The sequence below is a fragment of the Leptopilina heterotoma genome, unplaced genomic scaffold, assembly GCF_015476425.1.
Source record: "Leptopilina heterotoma isolate Lh14 unplaced genomic scaffold, ASM1547642v1 Lhet_220, whole genome shotgun sequence".
Lineage (NCBI taxonomy): Eukaryota > Metazoa > Arthropoda > Insecta > Hymenoptera > Figitidae > Leptopilina > Leptopilina heterotoma.
In genome coordinates this window covers 716980-742129 of record NW_025110938.1, presented here as the reverse complement: position 1 = coordinate 742129, position 25150 = coordinate 716980, and the positions used below count along the sequence as shown (strand labels likewise).

General features: G+C 21.2%; 1 protein-coding gene across 18 annotated transcripts in view; it reads right to left on the bottom strand.

The window, feature by feature from the left end:
• LOC122502075 (potassium channel subfamily T member 2) overlaps positions 1 to 25150 on the bottom strand; it is a 234450-nt gene that overhangs the window by 56503 nt on the left and 152797 nt on the right. For all 18 annotated transcript variants that reach the window (XM_043611946.1, XM_043611937.1, XM_043611942.1 and 15 more), the window contains one exon: positions 1546 to 1625. In XM_043611946.1, the coding sequence (XP_043467881.1) occupies positions 1546 to 1625 (80 nt within the window). The remainder of the gene's footprint in view (positions 1 to 1545; positions 1626 to 25150) is intronic.

Below are 25150 nucleotides of genomic sequence, written 5' to 3'. Positions count from 1 at the left end.
TTATTTTTTTTTTTTACTTAAAGTGATAATTTTTTGAGTAAAAATAGAAATATTTGAGACTTTTTTGAATCAAAGTAAATTTTTTTTGCAGTGAATGTAAAAGTGAAAATTTTTTGTGTGAATGTGAAAATTTTTTTGATTAGAATTGAATTGAAGAAAAATTGCAAATAAAGAAAGAGGCACTTGAAGAAATCGGTCTTTAAACTCTATAATAATAGTGAAAGTAGTAGAAGTAAATGTACGGTCAGACAGAACTTTCAACGAGGAGGATTTCAACACGAAAATAACAATTTTTATGTCCTAATTAATTTCATAAAATCTACTCTCTAATAAATATTAACCATTTTCAAAATAAAAATTTACTTATCATTCAAAAAAAAAATTAAATAAATTTATTCAAATGAATTTATGCAATAGCTAAAATAATTTCATCTCCGAAGCCTTTTTAAACCTTTTTAACTAAACAATTTTTTTATACATAAGAAAACTAAATTTGTAGGATTTTTTAAACTCTTAAATTTTTTTTTAATTAGTGTCAGAAAGTACAAAATTTTTTCCATCATTATATGCATTTTAAAAATTTTTCCACCTCAATTTTATATAAGTTAAAAATTTTTTAACTTTGTCTTCAGTTTTAGATTATAATTTTCAAATTTAATTAATGTTAATGGCTATTAGCATATTCTGCAATTGAATATTATGATCAATTTACAATTTATCCTAATTCCGGGATGAAGAATTTGTCTAGTTTTATTCATCTATAAATATTAAATAGGAATCATTCAATTGTTATAAGAAAAAATAAATATTAATAAATCTGTTATTATAATAAAAAATAAATAATAATAAATTAGTAATTATTATAAAAAATAAATAATAGTAAATCTGTTATTATAATAAAAAATAAATAATAATAATAATCATAATTATAATAAGTAATAATAATAATCAGTTATTATTATAGAAAGTAAATAAAATAAATAATAATAAATCAGTTATAATAAAAAGAATACAGAGAAAAGTGAAGAGTAATCTAATTAATTTACTCCTTTGCACTGGTGACATAAGGAGCACCTCCTCAATTGTGTATCTGCACCAAAGAGACTAAGAAGGAGACGAAAAAACCTCCGCAAACAAAACGAATCAAAAAAAAAAGTTAAATTCAGGAAGAAGAGTTCACAATAAGCCAAAGTAAAATTTTTGTATTTTCTTCACCCACCATAAGAGATGAAAAATCATAAATTGAAAAAATCGAATGCAGGAAGAAATTTTGCCAAAATTATAGACTTTTCGTTAGATACTTTTTCCGAAATACGAAAAAATACGAAAAAAAATTTAGATTACAGAGTTTAGAAAATATTATTCATTAATTTAACTTAAACATCATGACGTACTAATATCGTGAATGCGACTTGGAGAAACTTATCTTTTTCTTATAAATATGTTAGAGAAGGTTGAAGGGAAACTATACAATATGCACATTTTACTCGTTTTCATGTCCCATTCACGCTTTCAATGCAAGGATACTGCTGGTAATTAACTTACTCGAGCGTTGGTTCTTGATGAAGTAGAGTTGAAGGCGTTCCTTGAATGTATTCTCATTCACGTAATACTCAACACGAACTCTGAAACATAAAAGAAGACCGTATCGTGTTTATCCTTTTTCTTTAATAATTTTCCATTTTATTATAATGCAATCATTTTCTTTGTCTACAAAATAATAATAATAATAATAATAAGTGTACACCATATAATTACATCCGCTTTTGGGGAAAATTTATAATCTCATTATACGATAATAAAGCGATATTTTGTAGAGTAGAATTTTTTTGAGAGTAATTCATTTATAATAATTTTTTGTAATGATTATGATTAAATTTTTTCGAAATATCCCGGAATTATTCACTTTGTCAAAAAGTTCGAAGATTTTTCTGTGTTTATTTTTTAAAACAAAAAACAGGGGTTTTATTATGTAATTTCTTTTCATTTTCATTTTCATTTTCATTTTCATTTTCATTTTCATTTTCATTTTCATTTTCATTTTCATTTTCATTTTCATTTATGTTTTAAAAAATTACCACTTTCACATTTATATTCAAATGTAAAATGAAAGTAAAAAATGAACTATTGAAGTGGAAATGAAAATGGAAATGAAAATGAAAGTGAAAATCTCGAAATATTTGAGTAAAAGTGAAATTTCCAGAAATAAAATCTCTACACTTTGTCTAATTTTCATTTTCACTTTCATATTCATATCTATAGTGAAAATGAAATTGAAAAAAAAATGAAAGAAAAATTGCAAAAAAGAAAAAAAAAAGTAAAAGAAGAACTAAAAAACTGTAAAAAAAGAACAATAAACGGAAAAATGAAAATCTTAAAAAATAAAAATGAAAATACTCGAAAGAGAAAATGAAAGTGAAAATGGAAGTGAAAATGGAAGTGAAGGACAAAATAAAATTACATAATCGACCCCCATTGTATATAGATATCACATTATAAAGTCATTCATACGTTAAATATTCTGTTAAAATATAATAATATTTACAATAAAATTAATGTCTATATAATACATTTGAAAGTTTTTTTAAAACATTTCAATTTAATGAAACATGTATACTAATGGTTTTTAATGACACTTTGCCCGTTAGGATATAAATTTGTAAATTGACTGTCATGCGGTTATTAACAAAATTGATTTTATACTCTGAATACGCGAAATAGCCATTAATTTCTATATAAAACAAATATGTGAACTAAAGTTACATGAGGCTAATAGATTAACTTTTAGTTTATTTTACACGAACTGGAAAGTTTTTATAAAATAAAAATTAACTAACTTTCAGAAAGTTTTTATAAAAATGCCAAAAAAAATATCCTCATTGTGTGGAAAATAAACATTTGTTTATACTTTTATTTTTAAAAACAAGGAAATGTTTGAATTTTCTTATCTTGGTGATAAGAAAAAAATAATCAGAAATTGCATTAGCGCAGGTGTTGTTTTGTATACACTGTCGTATGATATTTCAAGAAATAAATATCGATTTAAAGAAGTTTTAATTGTTAAAGAAAAAATAGAGAGAAAAGAAAAGGAAAGAAAAAAAGAAAAAAAAGAAAAAAGAAAAGAAAAAATAAGAAAAAAGGAGGAGAAAAAATTTAAAAATGAATAAATTTGGAATTATATTTGTCGTATTTTGTGTGAATTATCTCACTGCATCTGTAGCTAATGCTGTGTGCCGTCCAAAAGATATTCAATGTCGAGTACCAAATCAATGCTGTTCCTATGAATGCGTCGAGGGTAATAAAAATATATTTTAAATACAAAAATTCAACAAATTCTTTTTCATTTTCTCTAAAAATTTGTAAACAAAGGGGACCGTCAAACCTGATTATAGTTTGAATTCCCAATAGATCGAATTTTTAAGAATAAAAAAATATTATTTAAACGCAAATTTCTAGGGGAAAAATTTAAATAAAAATTGTTTTCTAGTGTATTCATTTCAAGTATAGACTTGAATTAATTAAATTTTTTTAATTACAGGTAAATGTACTTAAATTTGTCTGCACTTGGACGAGAAAGTGGCTGTTAATTAAAAATCAGAAAACAAAATAACAAATAGAATGGATCCTTTGTTCTAGATTATCTCAATGACTATAGAATATTAGTATTTTCTAATATTTTCTTTCAGTTCGAGAAAAAAAGAGTTTTAAATAATTTTTTCTTTGGTTTAATAAAAATAAAAAATAAAATGAAGTGAATAAAATAAAACTAATAAAATAAAGCAAATAAAATAAAGCAAATAAAATAAAACAAATAAAATAAAGCAAATAAAATAAAACAATTTAAGTAAAGCAAATAAATAAAGTAAATAAAATAAAGCAAATAGAATAAAGTAAATAAAATAAAGTAACTAACATAATGTAAAATTATAAATAAGAAATAGAAAATTTTATGTGTACTTTATATTTCTCAATAACAATATTATTCAGAAACTCATTCTTTTCTTTTGGAAAAGAAACATTACATATTCTATTCTATTTGTCAATTACAAACTTTTAATTGAAAATGAAATTGAAACTTTTTAAATTTTTAGAAAAGAAAGGAAAAAATTTTACTCAAAAAAATGTTCTGTTACATTTATTTACGAATTTTTTTAATTTGTAAAAATTATTCAAAAACATCAATAACTTTTTTTTAAATAAATATTTAAATATTATTTTTCCGTAGGAATAAAAATTTTTGAAAACATTGAATTTCAAATCTTTTTAAAATCAATAATTTATAAGAATATTTTTTGTAAAACATAAAGACAGCGATTGCTCCGAGTCGAAGACTCGGAGTGATCGATATCTTCATGTTTTATAATAATTAATAATTAAAGATGATCAAGTGATAAAATCATTTGTTTTGTATTATAAGAATATTATTACAGTAACTTTTTCAAAATTATTTTCATCATTTCAAATCAATTATTATTTTCTACAATTTTTAATTATTTTTTAATAAATTTTTTTTTTTTTATAAAAATAATTGAATTTGTTAAAAAAAATTTTATTATTTATAAAAATAATTGAATAATTGCAAAGGAATTTATAAAAAATTTGTAAATAATTGAATTCCTGAGCAATTTTAATTATTTATGAAAATAATTAAATGTTTGCGTACTATTTTTGGGAATTTGAAATTGATTTGCAAATAATTGAACTTTGGGGAAGAATTTTGTTATTTATAAAGATAATTGGGATTTTGACGAGTTTTTTTTCTAAATTTGAAAGATAATTGAATTTTATGAGAAGAATTTTATCACTCTTGAAAATAATTGAATTTCTGCAATTATTTGTAATTTTTACAAAATTGAATTTTTTTTATGTTTGCAATAATAATTTGAATTGTAAATTTTTAAATTCTATTATTTTTAAAATTGCTAATTTTATTCTAAAAAGTTTGTTGCGAATTATTGCTAATTAATATTATTATTTATTAATATTATTATTTATATTATTATAAATAATAGCATAAAGTAAATAAAAATTTACATAAAAATAAATACGTGAAATAAAAAAATTGAAAAAGCAAAAATTTAACTGAAATTGTTTCACCTTTGAAATCTTTGATAAATGCGAACAAGGGAAAGGAAATTCAAAATTCAAGACAATTCTGGAAAACTTTTATAAATGATTCTTGAAATGTAGAGCATTTTTCCTGGAAATTCGTATCGTTTGGATTTGCTCACAGCAAGACAGGAGTACAGACAAAGTTTCGATAAGCTGCCACGAAACGTTTTGAATCGATACATTCAGAAGCTCAATTCGAATTGAAAAATTTTAATATCCTTATAAATTTTTCATCATTCTTTTGTAGGATTTTTTTCCATCCTCTGCATTCTGTTTATTATTTAATTTATTATTTAGATATTATTTTAATAAATTATTTATTTATTTAATTTAAAAATATTTTTGAAACTAAATATTTTCTTATTTACGACGAGAGTATTATTTTTAACAGTGAAAAGGAAAAAAAAATTGTACAAACTTCAATTATAAAAATTATAGGAATAAAGGGAAACTGGGTCTTTTTTTTATTGGTTATCACATCACAATTATCATTGACATTAAATATATTTCTATTTTTACGATAAATTGAATGCGTCGGTGGTGCTAAGAATAGTTTCGAGCGTCACGTCACGACGTCATCGAGTCTGTTGATCGCAAAAGCATTTCTAGTTCGCGAACTCGTTCTTTGACCCACATGCTTCTCATTTAAGTTTACATTTACATTCACCATCGATTATTAATGACTTTGACAAACAGAAATCCCTTTTCTAGGATCGATATGCAATAAATTATTAAGTTTCACATTAAAAATAAATGACGAGACCTAATTAGAGCGCATTTACTTTTGTATTTTCATTTTACAATGTAAAGAAAAACTTTTTTTCAATTTTTGAACAAAAATTTATTAACTTTGACAAAATTTAAAAGTTTTAAACATATTACAAGGAATAATTAATTATCAATTGAAAAACAGGATTGACGAAAAATAATAAAATAATTAGATTTGAGAATGGATTTTATTTTAAAATTTATTTAATCAAACGCCTTATATTTATTTAATTAAATTTATTAGGTATTAATTTAATTTATTATATTAGTTTTCAAATTTTTTTCAGGTAAAACTGAAAATTATTTTGGAATTTGGATCAAAGTGAACATTATTAAAGTGAAAGTGGGAATTTTTGAGTAAAAATAAAAGTGAAAACTTTTTTAGGGAATGTGAAATATTTTTAATAAAAGCGAAAATTTTTTGATCGAAATTGACAATTTTTTTGGGGGAAATAAATTTTTTTTTAGTAAAAGTGAGAATTTTTTGGATGAAAGTGTCAATTTTTTGAATAAAAATAGAAATATTTGAGTTAAAGTGACAGTGAAAACTGAAAACTTTTTAGCGAATGTAAAATTTTTTAAATAAAAAAGAAATTTTTTAAGGAAAATAAATTTTCTGAGTGAACTTAATATTTTTCTTTGTGAAAATGGGAATTTTTTTGAGTAAAACTAAAAATATTGGAATCGAAATGAAAGTGAAAATTTGATAGGGAATTTGGATTTTTTGTAATAAAAATGAAATTTTTTTGATTCAAATGGAGAATTTGATTGATATTTTTTAGGGAAAATAAATTTTGTTGAGTGAAGTTAATATTTTTTTTTAGTGAAAGTGAGAATTTTTTTAGTAAGAATAAAAATATTGGATTCAAAGTGAAAGTGAAAATTTGTTATGGAATGTGAAATTTTTTTAATAAAAGTGTCAATTTTTGATTGAAATTGAGAATTTAATTGAAATGTTTTGGGGAAAATAAATTTTGTTGAGTGAAGTCAATAATTTTTTTTACTGAAACTAGGAATTTTTTGTATGAAAGTAAAAGTATGAATTTTTTAAGAAAAATTAAATTTTTTGAGTAAAACTGAACTTTTTTAAGTGAAATTAAAATTTTTCTATTGAAGATTAAAATTTTTTTTAGTAAAAATGAAAATGGTTTTAATAAATGTGAAAATTTGATGAGTGAAAGTGACAATTTGTAGAGCGAAAGTGAAAGTAAGAATTTTTTTCAATAAAATTCAACATTTTTTTAATGAAAGTGAGAATTTTTTAGGAAAAATAAATTTTTTTGAGTGAAGTCAATAATTTTTTACTGAATTGAGAAATTTTTTGAATAAAAGTAAAATTTTTTTAAGGAAAATAAATTTTTTTGAATGAAGTTAATATTTTTTTTAGTGAAAGTGAGAATTTTTTCGAGTAAAAATAGAATTATTGGAGTCAAATTCAAAGTGATAATTTGTTAGGGAATGTGGAATTTTTTTTAATAAAAGTGTCAATTTTTGATTGAAATTGAAAATTTGATTGAAATGTTTTAAAGGAAAATAAATTTTGTTGAGTGAATTCAATAATTTTTTTTACTCAAAGTAGGAATTTTTTGTATAAAAGTCAATTTTTTTTGAGTGAATGTGGAAGTAAAAATTTGTTGAGTGACTGTCAAAGTCACATGAAAATTTATTAAATTGAATTTATTATTTAAATTCTATTTTTAATTTAATTTATTATCTTTTATTTAATTTATGATATTTATTTTATTTTATTATATTTATTTTATTTTATTTATTGCATATTTTTCCAATCAATAATAATTAATTTTCAAGTATTACGACATAATATGAAAAAAAGAATTAAGAATAAAATTCGAGAGCGAGCAAAAAAAAACTATTAATTAGGTAATAGATCAAGATAGAGTGGATAAATATTTGCACAAGGCGTGTCAAATTTGATTAGACGGGGGGGAAAAAATGACAAAGAGAAGTAGCGACTCATGCAGATATGTAAAATCCATATCTTATTTGATTTGAAAAATTTCCTGCAAATCTCAATTTACTTGATAAATTGTGACATTATACCAAACACCAAATTGTGTTTTGATAAAGTCTGCGGATATTATTCATGGCAAATGACTCGGAAGTACATCCGTTATCTTCAATCGATGAGAGTGCGTCTAATTTAATACCCTCTCTGTGTGCGCAAATGCACTGCGAAAAAAGAACAGAAAATAAAAATATTAAAAAAACTCCCTTTTTTATTATTTTTTATTTCCTATTTTAGTATTTTGTTTTCTATTTTGTATTCTATTTTGTATTCTATTTTATATTCTATTTTGTATTCTATTTTGTATTTCATTAAAAAAAATTCAATTTTTTTTTTTTGCTCAAAAATTCGTTATTTAGTTATAAATCAATAAAATGATTTGAAGTTAATTTTCTGTCACATTTCCTCGTAAAATCAATCAATCCGTATAAAATCGGAAGGAAATGAAAAGTTGTCATTCTCTGAACTATTAAATCGCTAACTTTTATAGTCGGCTATAAAACAGATTAAAAGCATCAATAAAACTTTATCTTTCAAGCAGCAATTTTTTTTTAATATTAAAATTCTTCGCAACTAATGATAATCATTTATTTATAATTTGAAAAATAATTTTAAATTAAAATCTAATTAGTATGTTTTCAAATTTAAGAAAAGAGTTAAAATTATTTTAACTCTTAGCTATTGTATGTAGAGTTTGTATGTCACCGAAAGTGTTTTAAAGTAAAATGGGAATATTGAATAAAATGTATATAAACTCGACATTTTATTAATGCACATTCATTTCTAACTGGTGCACACGACATTTTTGAAATCGAGATTTCTTTTGTTGAATATGTCAAAAAGGAATTTTTCTCTCCTTTTTTATAAATTTATGTGCAACTTGATTCTCATGGGATTCAAAGGTTTCTATTTTTGCCTCTCATATCGATGATTTTTAGCGAATCGCTCCGGCAACTATAAGACAGATACAATTAATCTCGCACTGGGCGAGGATCAATCGAGCGAAAAAAGTTTCCGCTCCTTGAAAAGCTTGTGAGATTAATAGATCGCTTTTATCGAAAAAGACGAGAGTTAAATGACCAAGGTAGTAAAGGACAAACTGATTCACTCTCATCCTTCTTATATTTTACTTCCTTTTTTCAATATATCCTTATGCCAGTTGATGACTTTGATCCAATTCACTGTTAGTCATTCTCTCCATCAATAGAATCAATTTTATAGTAAATAAATTAGGAGAAAAAATTTAAACGAATCAGGGTTGTCAAAAAAAAAAAATTTTATTTTATTTTCCCTCTTTCCCCTGATTTCTCTAGATAAAATTTTAACTTTTTCCTAAATAATATTCTGATTCACTCTAAAAATTATTAGAATTCTAAAAAGATAGAAGTCTAAGTCTAAAAATTATTAAAAATGTTCTTACATTTATTCACGAATTTCTTTAATTGTAAAATTATTCGAAAACAACAATAACTTGTTTTTTAAATAAATATTTAAATATTATTTTTCCGTAGGAATTAAAATTCTTCAAAAGATTCAAATTCAAACCTTTTTTGAAATTAAACAACTTATAAAAAAATTGTTATAAAACATGAAGAAATCAATCACTCCGAGTCTTCGACTCGGAGCAATCGATGTCTTCATGTTTTCTATATTAAATATTACCGTGGGATAAAATTATTATTCTATATTATAAGAATTTTGATACTGTAACTTCTGCAAAATTATTATTATCATTTCAATTCAATTATTATTTTCTACAGTTTTTAACTAAAAATACTTTTTTAAATCAATTATTTTTCATAATTTTTGAAAAAGTTCTTTGAGAATTTAAATTTTCAAATTCATTTGTTTAAAATTCAATTTTACGTGAAATTTCATCGATTGAAAATTTCTTTAATTAAATATATATTAGAAAAGAAAATTTCAAATAATTTAAAAAAAATTGAATTAAACTTTCCCAACAAAATTAATTCTACAGAATTGTTAGTGAAATGTTCATTTTTAAATTAATTTTTATTACAAAAATTCTATGAGGATTCAATTATTTAAATACAAAAATAAATAATTATTGAACAATTAAACTAATTAATTTTAAATTAATTTTAAATTCTTAAAATTAAATTTTCATAAAGAATTTAATCAATAAATTTTTAAATAATTCAATTCTTTTGATGAATTTTAATAAAAAATTTTGAGAATATTTACATTTTTCGAGAAATTTGATAAAAATTGGATTAAAAATAATTTAAATTCAGAGATTAGTTTTATTACTTAAGAAAATAATTGAATCCTTGTAAAAATTTTTAATTTCTTATGAAAATAATTGAATTATTAGAAAAAAAAGGTATGAAAAATTTGTTAATAATTGAATTCCTGTGAAAATTTTATTATTTATGAAAAAATTTCATATTTGTGGAGAATTTTATTAAAATTTTTTTAAATAATTAAATTATTGTGGAAAATTTTATTGACATAGTGGGTATTGAAATATATTGAAGTGATCAAAATATTTGTGAATAATTGAAATATTGTCAAGAGTATTATGCAAACTTTAAAAAGTAATTGAATTTCGGAAAAAAATTTTTATTATTTTTAAAGATAATTGAAATTTTACCAAGAATATTATTGAAATTTTTGAAAATAATTGAATTTTTGATAAGAATTTTATTAAAATTTTTGAAAATAATTAAATTTCTGCAATCATTTGTAATTTTTCCAAAATAATTGAAATTTTGTAATGAGTCTTATTGTTTATGAAAATAATTGAATTCTTAAAAAGTATTATCTGTGATAATAATTGAATCACTGTGAAAAATTTTATTTTTGGGAAAAAATTCATGAAAAATTTGTAAATAATTGAATTCCTGTGAAATTTCTATTATTATTATGAAAATAATTAAATGTTTGCGTAGAATTTTATCAAAATTTTTTTTGTAATAATTGAATTCCTTTGGAAAATTTTACTAAAATGGTAGATATTGAAAATCATTGAATTCATGAAAATTTTAAAAAATAATTGAATTTTTACCAAAGATTTTTATTAAAATTTTTGAAAGTAATTGAATGTTGGAGAAGAATTTTAATATTTATAAAGATAATTGAAACTTTGACGAGAATTTTTTGAAAATTTTTAAAAATAATTGAATTTCTGCAAAGCATTTTATTATTTAGGAAAATAATTGAATCCTTCTAATATTTCTTATGAATTGAATTATTGGGAAAAAATTTATGAAAAATTTGTAAATAATTGAATTTCTGTGAAACTTTTAATGTTTATGAAAATAATTAAATGTTTGTGTAGAATTTTATTCAAACTTTTTTTTAAATAATTTAATTCTTTTGGAAAATGTTAAAAATAAAAGTAAATATTTAAAATCATCGAATTGAGGGAATTTTTTGAAAATAATTGAAATTTTACCAAGAATTTTAATATTTATAAAAATAATTGAAACTTTGACGAGAATTTTATTAAAATTTTTGAAAATAATTTTTTTTCGGAGAAGAATTATATTATTTATAAAGATAATTGAAATTTTAACGAGAATTTTTTTTTAATTTTTGAACATAAATTGAATTTCTGCAATTATTTGTTAACTTCTCTAAAATTCAATTTTTTTATTGATTTTAAGTAAAATTTTACTATAGACCCATTATTTTTAACAATTAATTAAATATATATTAGAAAATTTAACTAATTTCAAAAATTTAAGTTCTTTAAAATTTCTAATGGAATTTATTCAAAATTGTAATTTTCTAAAATTTCAAAATTGAAATCTTTTTTTCATCTATTTACGAAAATTTTAAATGAAACTTTTTAAAAATTTAATTAATTTTGAAATATTTAACTAAAGTTATTCATTGAATAATTTATCAGTTATAATTTTATAGCAATATTATGATAGTTCTTCAAGAATAAAGTTATTTAAAATAAAATTATTGTCAGAAATATGAAAAAGTGTAGGTTTATGAGGCAAACAAAAAGGACACCAAAATTCAGAATTTCCTTATGAGTTCTGAAAATTTAAAATTTTCCAGTACATTTAAGGAAAAACCTCGACTTTTCTCTGAATTCCTTGTAACAGAATATATGATTACGATAGTTATAATAATATTAAAATTATATTCCAATTCATATTTTATTTATATATTACAGGACTTGTTTTAAAATCAGAAATTAGTTTTTGGTTTAATAAATAATAATTTTTGTCAGTAGAGTAGGCATTATTCTACATTTGTTTCTCTACTCTTGTAACTGAAAATGAAACTAAGATGTAGAAATTATTTAATTTTTAATTGTAAATTAAACGTGTAATAAATTTCGGTCGGATAGACTTTCTTGGAAATTTAGTTTTAAGTAGTAGGAGTAAGTTTTAATCGGGCATAACTGTTTATAACTCGTGTAATGTTACTGACAGTAGTAAAAGTAAATTTACAGTCAGACAGAACTTTCAACGAGGGGGCTTTCGACGTGGAGCGTTGATTATAATTCCGAATTGATTTCGGACAGATTTTTTAACAGAAGGAACTAAAAAATTAAGGGGAAAAAAAATTGATGAAGAATAACTTTTTAGTAGTGCAGCACTAATAATAATTGATTCACCAACACTTGTTTAATTGAAATATTATGGGATCTTTAATGATCAAGTGGATAATCAAAATTTGATTATTGGAATGACATGAACTGTTGGGAATTGGGAATCTGTGGGATTTCTCTATTCAGGGAGGAGTCTAGTGTACTATTACGCTAATGCTAGACGGATGAGTTATGCTCAGTCTCGGTCTCATAACCCTGTTAATTGTCAGTTGGTGCACCTGTAATGATATCGATCCCTTAGGTATGTCCGCTTGTCATTCATATAGTCAAAACTTCATAGACACCACTTCCCTTTCACAACGAATGTGATATCATGTGAAATTCACCCACTAAATAGAAGGGAAGTCCCCTTTATTATTTCCCATCCGGTTAAAGCAAAATCATTAACCACTTTCAACTGTTTCTGGCGTACCGCAACGTCAAGAAAAGTGACGTCCACCAACATCCACTGCTTTCGACATTTTGGTCGTGAATCATGTCACAAAATTTACAATTTACCATTATTTACTATTTTTAAAAAATTTTCCAAAAGAATTCAATTATTTTAAACAAAATTTAATAAAATTCTACCCAAACATTCAATTCTTTTCATAAATAATAAAACCTTTACATTAATTTTCACTAAAAACCATTTTTTTTTACTAAAATTCTCTTAAAAATTTAATTTACTAAAATTCTTGGCAGAATTTCATTCCTTTTTATATTAATTATCATCAAATTATTGATTTTTAATATCCATATTTTTTTAATAAAATTTTCCAAAAAGGACTCAATTATTTTAAAAAATTTTAATAAAATTCTATTGAAACATTTAATTATTTTCATAAATAATAAAAATTTCACAAAAATTCAATTATTTACAAATATTTTATAAAATTTTTCATAATAATAATAAAACTCATCGTAAAATTTCAATTACTTTGCAGAAGTTACAAATAATTCTTGGAAAAATTTCAAAGATTTTCTAAAATTTTTCTGAATTCAGTGATTTTCAATATCTATACTATTGTAATAAAATTTTCCAAAAGAATTCAATTATTTAAAAAAAATTTTGATAAAATTCTACTGAAACATTTAATAATTTTCAGAAATATTAAAAGTTTCACAGAAATTCAATTATTTACAAATTTTTCATAATTTTTTTTCCAATAATTCAATTATTTTCATAAGAAATGAAATTTTTTAGAAATGCAATTATATGTTCAAAAGTAATAAAATCACTTCGCAGAAATTCAATTATGTTCAAAATTTTTTTAAAAATTCTAGTCTAAGTTTCAATTATCTTTATATACCAAACTCTTTTCCGAAATTTTAATAAAATTCTTAGTAAAATCATAAAATGTCCATTATATTCCAAAATTTTCTTGAATTAAGTGATTTTCAATATTTATACTATTTTAATAAAATTTTCTAAAAGAATTCAATTATTATTTTAAAAAAAGTTTGAATAAAATTTTACGCAAAGATTTAATTATTTTCATAAATAATAATAATAATTTCACAGGATTTCAATTATTTACAAATTTTTTAACAATAATTCAATTATTTTCATAAGAAATTTATAATTTTTACTGGGATTCAATTATTTTCCTAAATAATAAAACTAATCGCAGAATTTCAATTATTTTTAATACAATTTTAATCGAGTTACTTGAAAAATTCTGCTATGAGTTTTATTATTTTTGCAAATAATTAAATTATTCCTAAAAAGAATTATATTGTTTATGAAAATAATTAAATCAATGCAAAAATTTTTGTTATATTTATAAAAATAATTGAATCTCTGTAAAAAATTTATTATTTTTTGAAAATAATTGAATTGTTGCAAAAAAATTTTTTTTAAATTTGCGAATAATTTAATTATTATGGAATTTTTGTTATTTACCGAAATAATAAATAATAATTAAATGTTTATTAAATAATTAAATGTTTAAATAGAATTTTATTAAAAAATTTTTAAATAATTGAATTATTGTGGAAAATTGTATTAACATAGTAGATATTGAAAATCATTGAATGGATAAAAATGTTTGAAAATAATTCAAATTTTGCCAAGAGTATTATTAGAAAATTTTTTCAAGTAATTGGATTCTAGAGAAAAATTTTATTATTTTTAAAGATAATTGAAATTTTGACGAGAATTTTTTTCGATTTTTTAAAATATTTTAAATTATTTTCAAAAAATTTTCTAAAATAATTCAATTATTTAAAAAAGATTTTATTAAGATTCTGCGCAAACATATTTTTGAATTTTCTAATAAAAATTTATTTAAAAATTAATATAGAATTCATTGTTTTGGAAAAGTTTAATTGAATATTTTTTTGAAATTATTTGAAATTTTGTTTTCTATTACATATCTAATTAAAAAATTTAACAGGAATTTTCATTTAAAAACCATTTTTTTTTACTAGAATTCAATTTTTTATATAAAAAATAAAATTCTGTTTAGAAATTCAATTATTTATCAAAAATTAATAAACCTCCTCGCAGAATTACAATTATTTTAATATTTTTAATACAATTTTAATCGAGTTTCTCGAAAACTATAATTATTCATAAAAATATTATTAAAATTCCTCCAAAGAATTCAATTATTTAAAAATTTGTTAATAAAATTCTTTACTTTTGCAAAAATTATGAAAAATAGTTGATTTAAAGAAAACTGTCCTTTTAATAATCTCAACTCTCACTTATTAAAAACTAAAAAAATTTATCTTCAATTGAGAAAAAAATAAAAAAAAGAGCTTATATGGAAGTTTGAGGACTTAAACTGTAATTTATTTTGAAAGTGGCATTTTTTTGGCTCTCTCAACTTTTTATGGAATTGTCTATAAAAAAGATTTTTATGAGTCAATGAAAACAACACTTTTGAGAAAAAGTTATTACCTCGAGAGTTGAATCTGTTGATTTATATAATCTCTGATTTATTCCTTCCTCTTTTTTTATCCTTTTTATATCTAAATTATTTATGATGATCGAAATTTTTTGTTAAATTTCGTTTTTCAATTATATAACAATATTAAATTATTTTCAAAAAAAAAACGGAAGATAAAAATGCATATTTTCCATCATTTTACGATCAAATAAAACTTTATATCGCACACGCGTTTTATATGTCAAAATATTTCAAAAATGAAAAATTTCGAGATATTAAAATATTTTTTTTTAAGTAATAAAATTTCTTTTTATTCATTTCTTGTAATTTTCAGGAAAAAAAATGAATTTTTTTTAGTAACTGATTCTTACGACTGACACAGGTCAGGGAATTCGAAAAGTCGGAGATATTTATTAAAAGTATTGGAAAAAATTTTTTTGAATTCATAAGAAAACTCTGAATTTAATTAGAAATTTTAAAGAATTTAAATTTTTGAAAATTTTATTTCAAATTATTTGCAAATATTTAAAGGGAAACAATAAATTTGCCGGAGTCACGCAAAATATAAACCTTTCATGTGTTAAGAAAGTTTTGTAAATAATTGTACAATTATATTCTTGTTTTACAAAGAAAAAAATGAATAGAAGCAGCAAAAAAAAAATACTAGTAAAGAGTTGGAAAAAACACATTTAAAACTAAGTTAACTCGCATCCCTTGAAAAGTGGATGTCGCTCGTGATTCGTCGCAATGCGGACGGCGACACGAAAAACGTAATTGACTATATTTAAAAAGGTCACATGCAATGACGTGATAATATCCGCGGTCTATGGTTATTAAATTTTTTCCCTCAACCTTGTTTTCAACATGTATTTTTACACTCACTAAAGTCCCATAAAAAAAACGTTGATATATTTCTAACTTTTTTTTTTATTAAATTAAAACGATAAATATAAAAACGACCGCACTAAGAAATTTAATAGCAATTTAATTTCAGTAAAAAAATATAATCCTCGCCTTTTTGTATAATTTAATGCAATGGATTTGCGAAAAGTTTGTAAAAAGGTAAAAAAATATAAAAATAATTTTTGACAATGTCTGATGTGAATTAATACCATCAGGGAATAATAATAATACAAATACTTCAATTTATTCAATTTCTTATAATAATTTCTTTTTTTTCATAAATAATGAAATTCTTTGCAGAATTTCAATTATTTTGGAAAACTTACAAATGATTGCATAAATTCAATTATTTTCAAAAGTGATAAAATTCTTCGCAAAACTTTAATTACGTTCAAAAATTTTTGGCAAAATTTCAATTATTTTGGAAAAGTTACAAAATAATTGCAAAATAGCAATTATTTTCAAAATCAGTAAAATTCTCGTAAAAATTTAAATTATCTTTAAAAATAATAAAATTCTTCTACAAAATTCAATTACTTTACAAAATTTTAATAAATCTCTTGACAAAAATTCAATTATTTTCAAAAATTTTAATAAATCTCTTGACAAAAATTCAATTATTTTCAAAAATTTTAATAAAATTCTTGGCAAAATTTCAATTATTTTCAAACATTCTCCTGAATTCAGTGATTTTCAATATCTACTCTTTTAATTAAATTTACCAAAAGAATTCAATTACTTTCATAAATAATAAATATTCCACAAGAATTAAATTACTTACAAATTTTCTATAAATTTCTTTGCAATAATAAAAATTTTCATACAGAAATTCAAATATTTACATAAATAATAAAATTCTTTTTAGGAATTTAATTATTTGCAAAAATAATAAAACTCATAGCAGAATTTCAATTATTTTTAGTAGGTACAATTTGAATTCTCAAAGAACTTATGCAAAAATTTTTAAATATAGTTGATTTAAAGACGAATTTTAGTTAAAAATTCAATTATGTTGAAAAATTTTAAAAAAGTCCCTTAAAAATTTAATTTAATAAAATTCTTGGCAGAATTTCATTTATTTTCATTAATTAACATAAAATTATTGATTTTTATTATCCGTACTATTTTATTAAAATTTTCCAAAAGGACTCAATTATTTTTAAACATTTTTTAATAAAATTCTACTCAAACATTTAATTATTTTCATAAATAATACAAATTTCACAGAAATTCAATTATATACAAATATTTTATAAAATTTTTCATAATAATAAAAATCATCGTAAAATTTTAATTATTTTGGAGAAGTTACAAATAATTCTTGGAAAAATTTCAATCATTTTCTAAAACTTTTCTGAATTTAGTGATTTTCAATATCTATACTATTGTAATAAAATTTTCCAAAAGAATTTAATTATTTAAAAAAAGTTTGAATAAAATTCTACACAAAGATTTAATAATTTTCATAAATAATAATAATAATTTCACAGGAATTCAATTATTTACAAACTTTTTAACAATAATTCAATTATTTAAAAAAAAATTGAAATTTTAACTGGGATTCAATTATTTTCCTAAGTAATAAAACTAATCGCTGAATTTAAATTATTTTTAATACAATTTTAATCAAATTTCTCGAAAAATGTAAATTTTTTTAAAAATTTTATTAAAATTCGTCGAAAAAATTCAATTTTCTACAAATTTATTGATAAAATTCTTTATAATAATTTAATTCTATGAAACGTTCAATTGTTCAATAAATTGTTTATTTGCATTTTATTTGTATTTAAATAATTGAATTCTCATAGAATTTTTGAATAAAAATTGATTTTCATTTCATAAAAAGTAATTTCAGTTAAAATTTTAGATAATAATTGCCTATTTAAACCATTACAGTGTGAATTTTTAGAAATAATTTAATTTTTAAATAGTTTTAAATTAAAATCTTTTGTAAATTTGAATTTTTTTTACATTTAACTAATAATTCTGTAAAATTAATTTTTTTTTAAAAAGTTTAATTGAATTTTTTTTTTACATTTTTTTTCTAACTATTATTTACATTAAAATTGAAAAAAAAATTGAATTATAAAAAAAAATAAAAAAAAAAAAAAAAAAAAAAAAAAAGAAATTGAATTATATACCAATTTTTTTTATAAATTTTTGTCCAATAATTAAATTATTTTCAATAAATAATAAATTTTTTTTACATTCATTCAATTATTATCATAGATAGAAAAATTCTTTTTTAAAAATAAATTATTTTCATAATCAATAAAACTCATCGCAGAGTTTCAATTATTTTTAGTACAATTTTAATGCTCAAAGAACTATTTGAAAAATTATTAAAAATAGTTGATTTAAAGACGAATTTTAGTTAAAAATTCTGTAGGAAATAATTGAAATGATGAAAATAATTTTGAAGAATTTACAGTAATAATATTCTAAAAATAGGAAGAATTTATTAATTATTATTTTATTAATTTTATTAATTATTTATTAATTATTATAAAACATGAAAAAATCGATCACTCCGAGTCTTCGACTCGGAGCAATCAATTTCTTCATGTTTTATAACAATATTTTGATGAGTTGTTAAATTTAGAAAAAGGTTTGAATTTGAATGTTTTGGAAAATTTTATTTTCTACGGGAAAATAATATATTTATTTAAAAAAAAAATTATTGATGTTTTCGAGTAATTTTACAAATAAACAAATTTATAAATAAATGCAATAGAAAATTTTTTTTAGTATCTAATATTTTTTAGAGTAAATTAGAATAGTGAGGGTCAGGGAAAAAAGTTAAAATTTTGTCTGGAACTCAGGAAAAATTCAGAGAAAAATACATATTAAATATTGAAATACGAATATATTAAGAAAAAAATCCGTTCAAGATGAGACGATTCCTCTAAATTTAAAGATTTTTTTTCTCATAATACTTTTTTTTTATTTTATTTTCAATTACTATTTACTATTTATAATTTTCAATTACTAATTTAATAATTGTTTGTGTGTGCAATTGCTTTGTTGTGTAAAAAAGCCCTTAAATGTTGAAATCTTGAAGTATAAAAACTTGAAACGTACAGTGCGGGTTTTTTTTGCAATATTTTTTCATTATATTAGAGCTCAATAAAACATTTGTTGCAATACTCGATCGTAAAATCAGGAAACTATCTACAAGCCAAGTCACGTCTTGTCGGGATTGTAGGTACAGATCGTTGACTGGTATTCCCTTTTAGAATATAAAATTCTGAAAAGCAAACCGAACATCGAAAGAAACTCTTACAGCTTTAGATACTTAGGGGTGACAAGAAGACTTCGAAATCCTTGATAAAAGCCACTTCCTATTGGCAAATATTTCCCTTTTAAAAACTTTAAAAGCTGTTTTAATATCCTTTATGCGCTCATCTTTATAGTTTATTTACTCTCTTGTATATTTTTTAAATACTCCTTAAAATACTCCTTTATTTCGATTTTTCACTTAAACGAAAAAAAAAGAAAATAAGAAAAAAATATCTTGGAATTTTCTTAACTACTTTCCGTGTTAAAATTGTTCCACTCTATCATCGCATAGCCACACCCACGAGTCAACATCGTTTTTTTTCTCTGCTCCTAGTTCAGTAGAATGACAAAAGTATTTAGCAATTACGTAACATCGTCATTAGGTTTTTTTTTCCTTCGTAAAATTAATCCTATTGGGGATTTTTTTTTCTCTGGAAAAAATTGGAAATAAAAAAATCTCTCTCTCTATTTTCGTTAGTATTAATACAGAATTCAATCAATTGTATCATTAGGTACAATGATTAAAAAATGATGAAAAAAAAAATTAGGTACAATTTTATTTTTTTTTTGGTTTAATAAAACAAAATAATTTCGATAAGAGAAGAGAAGAGGGATTTTCAATCACGAGAGTAACTCTAATTACACTCACACACCGACAATTTTCTTTTGCTATAAAAATCGTTAAAGAAAGAATTAAGGCTCGATTAAGAGATAAAGTTTCTGAATGCATCTGAGCCAATCGAATCAGTGTATAGAGAGAGAATTTGCGGTAAAACCTGTTCGTTTCAAGTGCCCATTTTCTACAGATCCTCCACAACCTTCCTCCTCATCGTTATTTCAACCTCGAATAACACTTTTGGCTGGAACTTCAATATGACATAAATTGAAGGAGACATCACCTTAGAAGCTTATGTCTCGACGCGAAAACTTGAAATGAATCTAGACGTTCAAGAAGGAACAGTGAGTTATAATTCGGTAAGAAGTTTTCCTTTCATCTACTAAGTAGACTCCATTTACTTTCTCTTCCTGGTCCTTTTTCCTTTTTCTCAGTCTTCGAAAATGATAGTTTGGAAAAAATTCCTAATATTAAATTACTTACCTACTTTTATTTTCAGTTTTTTTTTTTATTCTATTTTTTAATACTACTGAATGAAAAGTTTCCAATGAAGAAAATTCAGTAGATTTTAAAAAATTAAAAAAAGAAAATATTTCCTCATCTAGATTCATTAAAGTGACACAATCTAATATCGACAAAAGTAATGATCAATTTTAATAATTTCTTAATTTCTTTCACAGGTTCATATAAGAGCATTGATAAAAATTTTAATTAAAAATTTTTCAATTAAAATTTTTTCCCAAGGCACATTTTTAATTTGAAAAAAAAATTTCGTCTATGGTTTAAAATTGTGTCTGTCCCACTTTTTATTATCCCCCTGATTGGTATTAATTCACATCAGACATTGTCAAAAATTATTTTTATAATTAAATACCTTCGTACAAACTTTTCGCAAATCCATTGCATTAAATTGTAGACAAAAAGGCGAGGATTATATTTTTTAACTGATAATAAATTAATATTAAATTATTATTATTAAATAAATATTTAAATATTATTTTTCCGTAGGAACTAAAATTTTCCAAAACATTCAAATTCAAACCTTTTTTAAATTTAGCAACTTATCAAAATATTGTTATAAAACATGAAGAAATCAATCACTTCGAGTCTTCGACTCGGAGCAATCGATGTCTTCATGTTTTATAATAATTAATAAATATAAATAATTAACAAAATTAATGAAATAACAATTAATAAATTCTTTCTATTTTTAGAATATTATTACTGCAACTTCTTCAAAATTATTTTCATCATTTCAATTCAATTTTTTTTAATTATTTCCTACAGAATTTTTAACTGAAATTCGGTTTTAAATCAACTATTTTTAATAATTTTGTCAAAAATTCTTTGAGAATTAATATTTTACTAAAAATTATTGAAATTCTGCTATGAGTTTTATTATTTTTGCAAATAATTGAATTCCTGAAAAGAATTTTATTATTTATGTAAATAATTGAATTTCTGTATAAAAATTGTTATAATATTTCTAAAAATAATTTAATCTCTGTAAAAACTTTATTATTTATGAAAATAATTGAATTATTGCAAAGAAATTGATAGAAAATTTGTAAATAATTTAATTCTTGTGGAATATTTATTATTTATGAAAATAATTTAATTCTTTTGGGAAATTTGATTAAAAGAGTAGATATTAAAAATCACTGAATTCAGGAGAATTTTTGAAAATAATTGAAATTTTGCCAAGAATTTTATTAAAATTTTTGAAAATAATTGAATGTTTGTCAAGAGATTTATTAAAATTTTTGAAAATAATTGAATTTTTGTCAAGAGATTTATTAAAATTTTGTAAAGTAATTGAATTTTGCAGAAGAATTTTATTATTTTTAAATAAGGTAATTGAAATTTTTATGAGAATTTTACTGATTTTGAAAATAATTGATATTTTGCAATTATTAGAAACTTTTCCAAAATAATTGAAATTTTGCCAAGAGTTTTATTAAAATTTTTTAAAGTACCTAATTGAATATTGAAGAATATTATTATTATTATTATTATTATTATTTTTTATTATTATTTTTTGATTGGTATTAATTCGCATCAGACATTGTCAAAAATTATTTTTATAATTAAATTCCTTTTTATGAACTTTTTGCAAATCCATTGCATTAAATTATACAAAAAGGCGAGGATTATATTTTTTTACTGAAATTAAATTGCTACTAAATTTCTTATTGCGGTCGTTTTTATATTTATCGTTTTAACTTATTAAAAATAAAAAAATAAATCAATTTTTTTTTTATGGGACTTGTCCAAAATAATTGAAACTCTGCGATGAGTTTTATTGTTTATGAAAATAATTGAATATTCTTAAAAAGAATTTTTCTATCTATGATAATAAATTGAATGAATGTAAAAATGTTATTATTTATAAAAATAATTGAATTATTGCGAAGAAATTAAAAAAAAATTTGTAAATAATTCAATTCCTGCAATTAAATATATATAATTTTTAGAAAAAAAATGTCAAAAAAATTCAATTACACTTTTTAAAACAAAATCAATTTTAGTAATTTTACACAATTGTTAGTTAAATGTATGAAAAATTCGAATATTTGTAAAATATTTGTATATTTGTAAAGATAATGGAAATTTTGACGAGAATTTTTGAACATATTTGAATTTCTCCGAAGGATTTTATTACTTTCGAAAATAATTGAATTTCTGCAATCATTTGTAAGTTTTCCAAAATAATTGAAATCCTGAGAAGAATTTTATTATCCATGAAAATAATTGAGTTATTGCAAAGAAATTTATAAAAAAATTTGAAAATAATGGAGTGGAATTTTAATTATTTATGAAAATAATTGAATGTTTGCGTAGAATTTTATCAAAATTTTGTCCTAATGAATTGAATTCTTTTGGAAAATTTTATTAAAATATTAGATATTGAAAATCATTGAATTCATGAAAATTTTTGAAAATAATTGATGCAATAATTTATTAACTTCTCCAAAATTAAATTTTTTTAATGTTTTTAACTATAAAATTCTACTATAAATCCATTATTTTTAATAATTTATTAAATACATATTAAAAAATTAACTAATTTCATTAACAATTTCATGAAAAATTTCAAATACAGTTTTATAAAATATTTTTAAATAAAATTTTATTAACTATTTAAAGACTGAAAAATTGATCTGAAAAAATTTTTTTTTTTTATATTTGTGAGCACCATTATTTATCGTACAAAGGAAAAGATCTTAACGATTTTCGTTCAGCAAAACGTTTTTACCGATTACGAATTCGATAAGAACGATGAAATCTGTAAATATATCTGAACCGAGTGAAGCTTCCAAAAGACATTTCACGAAATGGCGTAAGATTCTTGTGGAAAGGACGGGAGTATTTTCTGACGAGAGAATTGCCTTCCTTAACGACAAACACTCAATGTTGGATAAAAGAAGACAATGTGGATCACCGTATGGAAGGAAGAATCCGACAAAATGGATCAAAATAAATTTTTAAAATACAAAAAAAATAGAGAACAAAATTTCGAAAAAAAATATTTCAAGTAAACTTATGAAGAATATTAAAATAAATATTAAAAAATATTAAAATACATGTTAAGATGTATTAAAATAAATATTAAAAAGAATTATTTATAGAAAATTCGAAAAATGATAAAAAAGTGAAAAGTTTCAAATAAACAAATGAATAATTTAATATGGAGAGAGAAATAAATAGACGATAAAAAATTACCCCCGGAGAAATATAATAAAATTGTTATTACTTTAATTAGAATTAAAAATAAATAATATAAAATTGCCATAGTGACAGGGAAGTGGATCAGGATAGAGTGCAAGTTAGATAGAAATCGACTGACATTACACGCAAGTGCGACAATAAAGCCACGGCCTACATTAGGGTCTCCGAACTACTATTTCTGAAACATAAAATAACTAATGTCAATATCTCTCAATTTTCCCCAACATTGTCATTTTCTTCGCAAAATTGGAACGAACTAAAAATGCGAGCATTAATTTACAGTAATTTTTTTTATACAACAATGCAATGAAACCAAAAATAAAGAAAAAAATAAAATTATACTTTCTCATATCGTGCACACGCAACAGAGACGTAATTTATCCAGAGGAAATGCGATATAATCCGATTTTCCTGTAAGGAGAGGTGGCTCTTATTAAATTAACTGATAAATTTTCTTTTTTTGAATTTCAAAGAATTTCATATTAATTTCCTTGTAGAGTTATTTTTCATTTTTTCTTATCATTCATGTAAATAATATGTTGATTAAGAATTCCATTAATTTGCAATATAATTACGAATGTGGGAAGTTTTTGTTGGAAAATTTATTCTTTATAATAAACATGTTTTCTTTTTTTATTGTAAAATATTTTTTTGAATGTTGTGATATAAAATTTATTTTTTTTTTAAATGTAAAATTAATTTATTTTTTCCTGTTCTGTAATGAGTGATTTTTATAAATTTTTCTAAGGATATTAAATTGAGACAAAAAAGAAATCAATTTGACATTGTTAGAAAAACTGTTAATGTTTATATTATAAATTATTTATATTGTAAATTATTATAATGTTTTAAATTTAATTATAATAATTAATAAACTCACTCGGACGCGACTTAAACGAAAATTCTTTTGAATTGAATTAAATTTTTGCAAATAATTTTACTATTTATAAATAAAATTGAATATTTTTCAAGAATTTATTAAATTTTTGGAAAATAATTGAATTTTTTCGAAGAATTTTTCTATTTACAAATATACTTGAATTATTTAAAGAATTTATTAAAATTTTTAAAAATAATTGAATCTTTGCAAAAAGATTTTTATGAATTTTTCACAAGAATTTATTAAAATTTTAGAAATAATTGAATTTTTTTCAAAAATATTTTTAAAAATAAAAAAAATTTAATTCTTTTGTGAATTTTTTGAAATTAATTCAATTTTTGCAAAGAATTTTTCTGTTTTTAAATAT